Genomic DNA, 12,367 nt, shown 5'->3' on the forward strand with positions numbered 1-12,367 from the left:
TTATGTCTAAAAACAAAAACCCACCTCACGTCTGTTTAGTGCACATTTTTTTATTAAGGTTTAAAACTACCTTTGATAAAACATTCATGATAACAGTACCAAATGCACAGCATGTCCACGAACCAAAACAACAAATAAACCCCTGAGCAGTTCTTTTTTAGTAATTAACACAACATCGTGATAAAGATGTGAAATAAACACAACAACAAAACAAAACAGAAAAAAACAACAAATTATACTCTGCTGTTCTGTTAAAACATAAATTCTCTGACAAGCATATACTTGAATAAATACAAGAGAATACATTTCAATGTACTCGTTATAAGGTGCAAATCAAAGTAAAACCTACAAAAAACAAACAGTATTCATGAAATGAAAAAAGACATTTTGGTGAAATCCAGGTTTACACATCAATTTATGAATAGAAAATCAGTCACAAACAGTACATCAATGTTTAGCAGAACAAAGCAGAGTAAAACTATGAAATTACTTATCCAGTGTTGCTTTGTTCCGTAATATTGGAGGCACTGGTGCCTTCAATATTGCGGAACAAAGCATTTTTTAAACTTACCAGGTGTGGTTTGAGTGGTCTGTTTTCATCAAGACACAGCAGTGTTTTCTGAATGAAGGTGAATGTGTGGATTAATTTTTTGGGAGAATCTAAATGCAGTGCATACATTAAACCAAACAAGAGGAGGTGTGTATCAGCCAACCTGGGGAGACATCTCACAATAATGCCATCTTCTATCACAACAGAAATGCTGTTGGGGTTAAACAAGATAGTTGTCAGTTATCACGGAGAGAAGTGCGACAGGAATGTTTTCAATGTCTGGATCCTCTTCCCACTGCAAATACATTAATAGACATTTGTGTTAAGTCAGGCAATACATACATTGCATGTTTTGAAGAACTGTGAGTCATCTTCTCGTAGGTATGCATGGAGAGCACGAAGGGCCAGACTGTGTCTCGTGTATATCATGCTGTTCTTTATCAAAAGCAAGAGGAGATAAAAGCCAAGTTTTAATTTGGGGAAAGCGACAGGAGCTTAACATTGCAGTACTTGTCTTCAGCATCTCAAACCCAAGACAGTGGCCTATGGAGACCTATGGAGAATTAAATTTAGGTACAATTCTGTTCAATATAAAAAATACATACATGTATTATTTTTAATATGATTCGGGTAATTAATCATGTAGCATTAATAAAAATGTAAACATACCTTAGATAATGGTGGTGTTACTCAATTTCCACCCTGGGGCTAAAAGTTTGAATAGAAAAAACAGACAACAAATGTAATCATTTAATTTAATAAAACACCTTGATCCATGTTTACTTTTTAAATTGAATACATAATCTAATTTACCAGATTAAATGATGACATCAAGCCAGTCAGGTGTTTGCAGTTTGAAAAATGGTGTTTGCAGTTTCAAAAATACATTTAAAAAGTTTTGTTTACACATGAATGACCATTTAAAACTACACCAATTATACAGAGTGACATTTCATTTGGCTAGCATTATATTTACTTAGTGCCTTCTTAAAACGGCAGCACAACTGTTGCACGTTGAATTAGCATGACTTTATTGTGCTGCCGTTTAAAACAAAGTTAACTCAAAGCACCAACCTGCTGGCGTTGCAGCATCTGTGTGGTGGATTTCGGGTGACCCTTATAACTTTTGAAGTTCATATAAAACTTAATTTAACACCCATTTGACTATTATTCTCGAACCTTCGCGGACACAAACATAACTCGCAACACCCCGTGATATTACTCCACCACCACCCAAACAAACCTTCGCGGTACAATTCTCCTAATAACCCTGCTGTGTCTTTCAACAAAAAAGAGACGTTTAAGAAACATTCCTACTTACCACAGAAGAGCTCGTAACATTAGGAGAAGTCCTTGGCTCGAGCGGTGGATATAATGCCCCAAACGGACTTTCCAAAATATTCCTTTCCTGTGGAGCGACTACAGCATTGACACGCTGGGTCCTTGTAATATACATATATAGTATATTAAATACGATTGTTTGTCTTTCCACCCTAATTTAAAATAAATAATCAGTCGGTCTCTGCCAGATTCAGCCGTTGAGAATTCAAATGGCGTCCTATGAGAGCACGCAGTGACGTCATCACGCAGCTTCCTGCCGTGAACTCAAAATGTTTGAGTAAACGATTGCCATGAACTCAAAAGTATTGATCTACTGCATTAAAAACGCAAGACTCATTCAAAAACTCAAAACGTTTGAGTTTTTGAAACAAAAAAAAATCGGATTTTGAGTTGACTGACCTCAATTACTTTAAGTCAGTAGTACTGTTCGGGTTTACAGTATATATATATATATATATATATATATATATATATATATATATATATATATATATATATATATATATATATATATATATATATATATGGGTCTTGGAAGATTTTGGATAGTACAAGCCTATTAGATAATACAGCCTTTTGAAGGTCTGGAAGAATAAAAAGCCTCGAAAAAAATTAAGCTAGTTTATGTGGTAGTGAGAGTGCTGAATTGAGCTTAGTTTTTGGGTACACAAGGTCTGATCATCATTGTCTCTTTGTGTCCGTGCGCCTGTGTGAGTCAATGTGTGAGCATGCGTCTCTGTGAGTAAAGCTTGCGAGCTTCACTGTGTCTGTCGCGCGCGGGATGTTTCGACCCGTCAGCGCATCTGAGTGTGATTGGAATTGCGATAACGTGTCGTAATTCATATAATATACAGTGGGATTCAAACAGCAGACTTTTGTGGATGCAATCTGCAAGTTCTCTTCACCCGATCGGGGGTTGAAGAAGGAGAAACCACAAATGTAAATTTGAATTGCTGTCCTACTGAACGAACGCAGTTATAGAGTCCGCCCTATGCGGTGAAGACCTGGACCAAATTCATAGAAGCAATAAAAAAAAAAAAAAAAAAAAGAGAGAGAGAGAGAGAGAGAGAGAGAGAGAGAGAGAGAGAGAGAGAGAGAGAGAGAGAGAGAGAAAAGGGGGATGTGGCGAAAATTGAACGCTAATAATTCGCTCTGCTTCGATAGTATTAATGAAAATTTAATTTGGCGCCGGCACCTAAATATTTTATTTCGAAAAAACACGCCGGAACGAGATTGCGATTTCATGTCAAGTACAGTGAAGTCGAGGCACTAACATGAGTTAAATCAAATTAGTTGCCAGTATGCCTCGATGAAGAAGAATTTGTTGAAAAAAACAATTGGTTGATATAGGCGTTGATGGATCGACACTGTTTGTTCAAGTAAATATTTACGAGATCGAAATAAAAATAGATGGAAGACCAGACAAGAAAAAGGTAGCGCGATGCGTGTTTCGGCCCGCAGATCTCATGCAGTATTTAGGGGCGCCCCGAATGTATAAAAAGTTGACAACACACTTGTTTCTGCTAGAAATTATTTTTGGGTATGCGGGAAGGCATGTTATTTTGCTCGTTTAATCTGGAATGTTTTGTGTACTGTTGATTTTTGACTGCCTCGCTTGGGCAGCTAATATAGCAAAAAGACAAGGTCTATTATTCATCATTGCCTCAGTGGGAAGAAATGTGAGGGCGGGATGCTTTGGTAATGTGAAAGTTTAAAAACAATGATGTTTTGAGGTTTGAATTTAAAGAGTTTGATGTTTCTCTTTATTTCTAAGTAGGTTCGTTGTCAGATCATCCAGGCAGATGATGCGCAGAGCTTGATCGTAGCGTGGAGTCGAGCAAGTCGTGCTGTGAAACTCCGTGCGATGCTGAGCAGGTCTCTGCGAGCGGTTTGTCTGTCTGGGTCTGAGTCCAAGATGAGTCTGATGTGATTCTGCCCCGTGATTCGCCCAATCTCTCTGTCCCGCGACAGCTCCTTTTATACCATTTTCAAGGAGATCAAGGAATTGAAAGACATGAAAGGGTTGAAAGGCGCACTTCAAAATCATACACACGTGTGACGCAACAAATTAACTTGTTGCATTTTTTCCCCTTTCAATCACAGGTGATAGAGAGAAGCGGTGTTGACCACTTTTTCCGCATACGTTTTGTTTTGAGGCAGTTGTGAGATAGCATTTGTTCTCGAGTGGTGAGTACTGATGGTTCTGGAAATAAAAGGTGAGCTGTGTCGACGATATAATACGTGCATACATCTAGACTGAACGGAATTAGATTAGAAATAAGGAGTTGATGGGTTAAACCTGTAGGCAAGAATACCTGAGCTCACCAAAAATGTGATATAAGGTTTAGCATTATTGTAAACACTGTCGTGAGGGTTGAGGGTAGTGATTGAATTAAGAAAAGAAGAATTTACACAGCGTTTGTTAACAACATACTCTAATCAATGTGTGAGGGACTCCTCATGTAGGCATAAATCACAAGAAGGGGAGGATGACAAACATTCAAGCGCGACAAGCTGTTCACCAAAGAATTGACAGAATTGAAAGGGCACAAATTGAAAAAGAAGATAAAAATGTTTTAAGAGGTGACAAGATATGTTCTATCAGATATTAAACATACAAGTATTAAGATGAGACAACTAAGATGCCGTAGTATTTTCCTTCACATTAAATCAGGAATTGGTTTTCTCTGTGAGTGGTTCCTTATCAGGGCGGCCTGTCACTCTGTTCAAAATTTACAATGCAGCTGTCGAGAGTAGAAGACTCAACATTCATTGTGGGATGAAAGTGAAACAGTGTGCATTCCCATGCAGTATGTTAGTTTGAAATTATCTGACTGAGCTAGGACACTGATGAATGAAACAATTAAAGCTCGATTAATTTGAGTAAATTAATACAACATAAATGTGATAAAGGCATTATCCTTCGTACTGTAACAGGTAGAACTGGCTTGGCGATTGATAAAAAGAAAGAAAAAAGTAAGGAAGAATTAATAATGATACCAATTATATTTTCGAACTGGTAACTGCTATGTGACTGTGGGATCAGATTCAGCCTTTATAAACTTGACTCAATTCTTGAAATTACGGAAATAGTTAATGTGTGGCCACCATACTTGATCTGTAAAGTGCAAAGTGATGTTTGAGAAATGCCAACTCAATTCTATCTCTCCTCCACCTCAGATGGTGCTACCTGACAAATTCATTTTTGAATTTTACTTTATGTGCAGCGATCCCGAATCAAGGCCGAGAAGGTGACTGTGGGAATGTCCATGCTACAAATCGACTTGTCACATTTTTGAGAAGACAAGATAGGAACGTCTTTGGTTGCGACGCACACATTCAGGGAATTTGCGGGAAGCTATGCTCCTCTAATTAAGAAAAAACTAACTAACAAACAAAATCTGAACGAATGTAAATTAATGTGTCCAGGTTCCAGCACGGCTGGCCCATCCCTCTAGCTCCACTTCGAAATTATGGCCGGCTGGCCGCAAAGGCTTGACCAAGGCGGCATGGCTGTGGGGCGGTATGATGAGTGCCTGAGGGCGTGTGCGAGGAAATCTCTGAAATCAAGCTGGCTGTTCAAATTGTGGTGACGTGAAAGAAATGGACTCTGAATGCACAGCCACTTGCATCCACCCGTTCAGACAAGCTCCACGATGTCCACAGCACTGTCAAGCCGCAAAGCCAAGACATCCCACCTGCTCCCTGGGATGGAAACTCAACTCAAAGTGCTTGCTGCTGGCATCACAGAACTGAACCTGAGAAAGCTGAAGCATGATTTGCTGCAGAAACGGACTCTGAATGAACTCTCACAATGCAACTCCAGTGCAACCACTGAACTCTTGCAACAGTACTGGCTTTGATCCCTTGATTTCCTCCACATGACCCGACCGACCTCATGATAATCCCCCACTTCACATACACATTTGACACATTCGAAAACGAGATTGATCCCTATTCTAATTTCCATAGGTGTGTGGAGGATGTGGCAGCCGCGTGGACCTGCCAGGAAGCTCATTGCTTTCTATTGTGGAACCGGACCACACACATTTTTCTCGCACTGAAATTGGTAGTGGACGATATTCCCAAAAAAATGTTAATTGTTAGAAATGCCTCGTGAGCTGTGTCTCAATAGTATGAAAAGCTGTTTTTCGCAAACGCTTTGGGGAAAAATTGTTAGTTTAAATCAATTTTTCCTGAAGTGAAATTTTGACTGACAATTTCAGACATTATACGTTCATACGTGGACATTTCCCATTCACTTATCTTGGTGTGAAGATGGGATTTTTCTCGCTGCATCATCAGAGATTTGTTGCTTGGAAGCCACTCTGTGGCCAATTTGACCTTTCTTTATTTTACGATCCCAAATGGAAAGAAAAATTCCAATTCGTATGGTTTTTGGGGGTTTACACGATACCCTCGTGCAAACTGACTAATTGGCGGTGCTTTATTTGGTTGTTTTGTTAAAATGCCTCAACTTCTGCTCTTTTTCAGAAAGGAGTGGGGGGAGAGATCGACAACATTTTGACCGACACCAGCATGCAATTGAACCCAATCGAAAAAATATATCCAGCATGCATGCGTCAGATGTGCGGCAGCATTCGGCAAATGGCCACATCCACAAGGAAAAAAGGCCACATTGTTTTTGTTAGAATGATCCCGATTGTCACAGTGGCTACTTTGTTCGAAATTTTTTACAATGTCAGCGAAGCGAACAGGAAATAAGAATAAAAAGAAAAGATTGTTTATATGCCACACCAAGTGACTCATAGATTAATGATGATAATATTAATAAATGTAATTTGAAAGCGCTTTTTATTGCACTCGTAGATGCTTCACAAGAGCTAAAAATGCTAAATTAAATGTACGCCTGAAGACAAGCATACATAATTGACGCCAAAAATCGATCTAAAAGGAAGCATGAGTAACAAGATTAAAACATGAAAAAACGCATTATGGAACAATTTAGTTGTTGAGGTTGCGTCCCATGGGCGGGGGCGGCTATCTGAAGGCTGGATGCCCCCCTTTTGAGTCTGGCTGCGGGGATGTCAAGGAGATTTGTGTTAGAGGATTGGGGGCTGCGGGACGGAGTGTTTTGGTGGGGGTCAGGAAAGATCAGATGAGGCCTTGATTGTGGGGGTGTGTGCAGCAGTGTGTGGAAACGGAGCGGAGACGAGAAACTTTTTTTTAAGGTAGAAGAATGCAATTTTGGTAATTTGGGTGTTGGGTGGAATGGTAGAAAGAGAGGTGCTTATCAATATGAACTCTAAAGTTGCAACAGTTAGAGGGGGGATTGGGTGCAGTTGTCGATGATATTCAAGTAGAATGAACAGTTGTTGATGTTGTGTATGAATTGTTTCCTGATTAGAATATTAGGAGGAGACGGGTTAGCCAAAGAGATGGTAAGGGTTTTTGAAGTTGCTAGAGAAAGCAGTTGATGGGAGATCAACTCCTATGCTGATTCAGGTGATGTAGTTGGAGATTTTTAATGTTTAAGGGGAAAGATATTATATTTGTTTTTTGTTTGTTTTGTTTTTGTTTTTTTCCACGTTAACCACCTTCTTGCAGACCGTTTGGGTGAATTCCTGAGTAGGGGGACCGCAGACGGAGTGGCCAGAGACGGAAGGTTTGTATCAACGGTTGGAGACTCCAGACGGGGGAAATGGGGTTCATCAGAAAACCACGGTAAGATCGAAATACAATACAGTGACTAGAATCTAGGAATTATGTGGTGGTGACCTGGAGAGATATTTTAAATGGGGTGAGGCTGCGCCAGTTGCGCTACTCAGCCTCGAGGGTCACCGTAAATTCTGCCAGGGGTTCCATGCCTTTTGAGGTGGAACGTGGCCGAGAGCTCCCCGCTCCATGTAAATGCATGGATCCGGGCGCTCCTCAAAGAATGGTTCATTGAGGAGACATACGCTCATTTTGTGCTCTCGTCCATTATTTTTAGGAGCAGACGACCCTGATGTACCAGACGCATCGAGGCTGGTGACGGATGGGGCCACCAGATGACCAGAGGGACCAGTCACGCAGCCTATCTAGGGGTGTGGAGTCAAGCGATGTGGAACTCGTATCTCAAGGCCTTTGGACGGAGGGAGCGATCTGGATTTTCCCTGCATGCTAAGATCGGATTGCATGCTGACGTACATTTTATCCCAATATCGTTGTTCCTTTCCCAAGAAAAAAAGGCGCGGGGGGTGAAATGAGAGATGTTCCCAATTTTTTTTTAAATGAAAAAGAAAAATATTTTTTAGGTATATTGATTATTATCTGGTGTCTTCAAATTAAGTTGAAATGTTTCCAAATGTCCACCGTGATTTTGAAACTGTCATGAATGAGCAATTTGTTGAACAGTAATTTAAAATGACACTCCAGTCATATAATCAGACTAATGAAAATGCAACTTATAAATGTATGATTATGAGGTGGGACTGGGGGGTATATATATACATACATGCTTCCCATTGATTGTTAGGCTATTGTAGGGAACGTCTTCTGTCTTGTATTTTACCTATATACATATATCCCAATAGTATAGACAAGAACTGTCGGCTACATCTAGGAGGTCTGGCCTTGAACACAATTTGGGGCTTGGGATACTCCTTTATCACCGAATTTATTTACGGCTTGAACATCCTGCACAGGCGCCAGGTTACAGACTTATCGGTTGATGGAGGGGACAACCAATTAGAGTGTCTATGTTTTATTGCTTACATCTGTTGTTGCTCAGAACGCCCAGAGGCGTTGTATGCAAATCAAGAAAACTATGTTTTACTAATATATCACTTTAATTTACATATACTCTCAATAAATAGCTTGGCAGAGGGGCGCAGAATTCAGACGTATGTCATCTGATGACTGCGTCTCCTGCCGCAGTGGGGACAATCTTTCTGGTTCTGAGTCTGTCCACGGTGTCTGTCTGTCATATCTCTGACAAACCGATATCGATATAACGAGACTTTACTGTGTGTGTGTGTGTGTGTATGTATGTATGTGTGTATATATATATATATATATATATATATATATATATATATATATATATATATATATATATATATATATATATATATATAAAAAATAAAGTAGTTGATCCGTCCAATACCTGAATCCATGGGTAGGTGGCACCCAGTTCTTCCGTGATCTCCGCCCACTTGTCAATCACAGTGACAACCTCTTCTTTTTTCATGAGAGGAATGGTGACATCAGACCAGGGATGGAAACACATCACCTTACTGAAATGGCGAGATAATACGTTTATAATAATAAAATAATAATACATTTCATTTATAAGCGCCTTTCAAAACTCTCAAGGACGCTTTACAGTCACAGGCCAGCATTCACTCAACCCGGAAGTAACATAAATACGAATAAAACCAAGTAAATAAACTGCCGAAGAAATAATTAAATAAATGGTAAATACATAAATACATAAAAAATAATGAAAATAAATGAATAAACATAAATAAAAACAAATGGATACAATAAAGGAAAAATAAATGAAAATATATATACAAATAAATATATGGATGGAGAAATAAAGAAATACAAATAAATAAACTAATGGACAAATAAATAATCAAATAAATAAATACATAAACATAATGAATCAAGACAATAGAATACAGAGATGAAAATGGACTTTGCTAAAAATTCTGGAAAAGGCGTGCACGTTTATCATTTTTTTAGTCATTTTCGGGCCGTAAGGAAGGTCGTAATTGTTTCTGGACATTTTCTAATTATTGTTCATATTATCTCACACATATATATATATATATATATATATATATATATATATATATATATATATATATATATATATATATATATATATATATATATATTGTTCATATTATCTCACATATATAAAAAAAAAAAAAAAAAAATCCTCGTCTCACCCACCATGGGTGGTGTCTGTCCCCATTTCAGCTCGGGTCCTCTACCAGAGGCCAGGAAGCTTGAGGGTTCTGCGCAGTATCCGTGCTGTTCCCAGCACTGCGCTTTTCTGGACCGAGATATCCGATGTTGTTCCCGGGATCTGTTGCAACCACTCGTCGAGTTTGGGGGTCACTGCCCCGAGTGCTCCAACCACCACAGGCACGACTGTCACCTTTACCTTCCAGGCTCTCTCCAGCTCCTCTCTGAGCCCTTGGTATTTCTCGATTTTCTCATGTTCCTTCTTTCTGATGTTCCCATCACTCGGGACCGCTACATCCACGACAACGGCTTTCCTTTCCCCTTTATCTATGACCACGATATCTGGTTGGTTGGCCATTACCATCTTGTCGGTCTGTATCTGGAAGTCCCACAGGATTTTTGCTCGGTCATTCTCCACCACCTTGGGAGGTGTTTCCCATTTTGACCTTGGGGTTTCCAGTCCATACTGCGCACAGATGTTTCGGTAGACTATGCCAGCCACCTGGTTATGGCGCTCCATGTAGGCTTTCCCTGCCAGCATCTTACACCCTGCAGTTACGTGTTGGATTGTCTCAGGTGCCTCTTTGCACAACCTACACCTTGGGTCTTGTCTGGTGTGGTATATCCCTGCCTCTATGGCTCTGGTGTTCAGGGCCTGCTCTTGGGCAGCCAGGATGAGTGCCTCTGTGCTGTCCTTTAGGCCAGCCCTCTCTAGCCACTGATAGGACTTCTTGAGATCAGCCACTTCTGCTATGGTTCGGTGGTACATCCCGTGTAGGGGCTTTTCCTCCCATGATTGTCCCTCTTCCAGCACCTCATCCTCTGTTCCCCATTGACTGAGACATTCTCTGAGTACATCATCCGTTGGAGCCTTCTCTTTGATGTATTCATGGAGCTTGGATGTTTCATCCTGGACAGTGGCTCTCACACTCACTAGTCCCCGGCCTCCTTCCTTACGGCTTGTGTACAGTCTCAGGGTGCTGGACTTGGGATGGAACCCTCCGTGCATGGTGAGGAGTTTTCGGGTCTTAACATCCGTGGTCTGAATCTCTTCCTTTGGCCACCTTATTATTCCTGCAGGGTATCTGATCACTGGCAGGGCATAGCTGTTTATTGCCCGGGTCTTGTTCTTGCCATTGAGCTGGCTTCTGAGGACTTGCCTCACCCGCTGGAGGTATTTGGTCGTAGCCGCTTTCCTTGTTGCTAATTCGAGGTTGCCATTGGCCTGTGGTATACCGAGGTACTTGTAGCTGTTTTCTATGTCTGCTATTGTTCCTTCAGGGAGTGAGACCCCTTCAGTGTGAACTACCTTGCCCCTCTTAGTCACCATCCGACTACATTTCTCCAGCCCGAATGACATTCCGATATCACTGCTGTAGATCCTGGTTGTGTGGATCAGGGAGTCTATGTCCCTTTCGCTCTTAGCATACAGCTTGATGTCATCCATGTAGAGGAGGTGACTGATCGTAGCTCCATTTCTGAGGCGGTATCCATAGCCTGTCTTGGCGATTATCTGGCTGAGGGGGTTCAGTCCTATGCAGAACAGCAGTGGGGAGAGTGCATCACCTTGGTATATGCCACATTTGATGGACACTTGCGTTAGTGGCTTGCCATTGGCTTCAAGTGTGGTTTTCCACATCCTCATCGAGTTTGCAACGAAGGCTCTCAGGGTCCTGTTGACCTTATACAACTCCAAGCATTCATTGATCCATGTGTGTGGCATCGAGTCATATGCTTTCTTGTAATCAATCCAGGCTGTGCACAGGTTGGTATGTCGGGACCTGCAGTCTTGAGCGACTGTTCTGTCAACCAGCAGCTGATGTTTGGCACCTCTAGTATCTCTACTAATGCCTTTCTGTGCTTTGCTCATGTATTGATCCATGTGTCCACTTATCTTAGCCGCAATGATGCCTGACATGAGCTTCCATGTTGTGGAGAGACAGGTTAATGGCCGATAGTTGGAAGGAACTGCACCCTTTGAGGAATCCTTCATGATCAGGATTGTTCGCCCTTCGGTTAGCCATCCTGGGTGAGTCCCATCCATCAGCAGCTGGTTCATTTGTGCTGCTAGGCGCTCGTGGAGAGCTGTGAGTTTCTTTAGCCAGTAGGTGCCGTCCAGTTTTTCATACCTGAGACTCTTCCTTGTATATCTGCCGCTGTGATGGTAACTGGGTTCTGTTCAGGGATGTTGCTGTGCTCCTCTTTCAGAGTCACCAGCCATTGTGCACTGCTGTTATGTGCGACCTCCTTCTCCCATATGCCTTTCCAGTATCTTTCAGTTTCCAGCCTTGGAGGGTCTGCTCTGCTGTTAGAACCCTGCCACTGAGCGTACACTTTCGCAGGTTGTGTTGCGAACAGCCTGTTTATTCTTCTGGCCTCATTCTCTTTCGTGTACCTCTTTAGGCGACTGGCCAAGGCCTGGAGCCTTTGTTTGGCAGTTTCGAGTGCTTCAGGTATGGTTATCTGCATGTACCTCTTGGGTATTGGCCTTTTATTCACACCTCTCTGGGTCTCCGTCAATTGACTCACATCTTTCCGAGCCGCCTTGATCTTGGC

At 41.2% G+C, this 12,367-nt stretch overlaps 1 protein-coding gene and 1 long non-coding RNA gene across 9 annotated transcripts in view; both read right to left on the reverse strand.

The window, feature by feature from the left end:
• Positions 1-12,367, reverse strand: part of galt (galactose-1-phosphate uridylyltransferase) — a 57,895-nt gene that overhangs the window by 33,859 nt on the left and 11,669 nt on the right. For all 8 annotated transcript variants that reach the window (XR_016118350.1, XR_016118347.1, XR_016118348.1 and 5 more), the window contains exon 5: positions 9,000-9,129. Coding sequence is in view for 4 of the 8 variants with exons in the window: in XM_089021214.1 (XP_088877340.1) it covers positions 9,000-9,129 (130 nt within the window). In the remaining 4 variants the exon portion in view is untranslated. The remainder of the gene's footprint in view (positions 1-8,999; positions 9,130-12,367) is intronic.
• LOC148884216 (uncharacterized) lies at positions 714-2,316 on the reverse strand. The gene is made up of 2 exons (XR_016118290.1): positions 1,220-2,316; positions 714-1,103 (listed from the first exon to the last, which is right to left on the reverse strand). It is a non-coding gene; the product is annotated as an uncharacterized LOC148884216 (long non-coding RNA).

This window comes from Hippocampus bargibanti, linkage group LG18 (assembly GCF_051943395.1).
Source record: "Hippocampus bargibanti isolate YZ-2025 linkage group LG18, ASM5194339v1, whole genome shotgun sequence".
NCBI lineage: Eukaryota > Metazoa > Chordata > Actinopteri > Syngnathiformes > Syngnathidae > Hippocampus > Hippocampus bargibanti.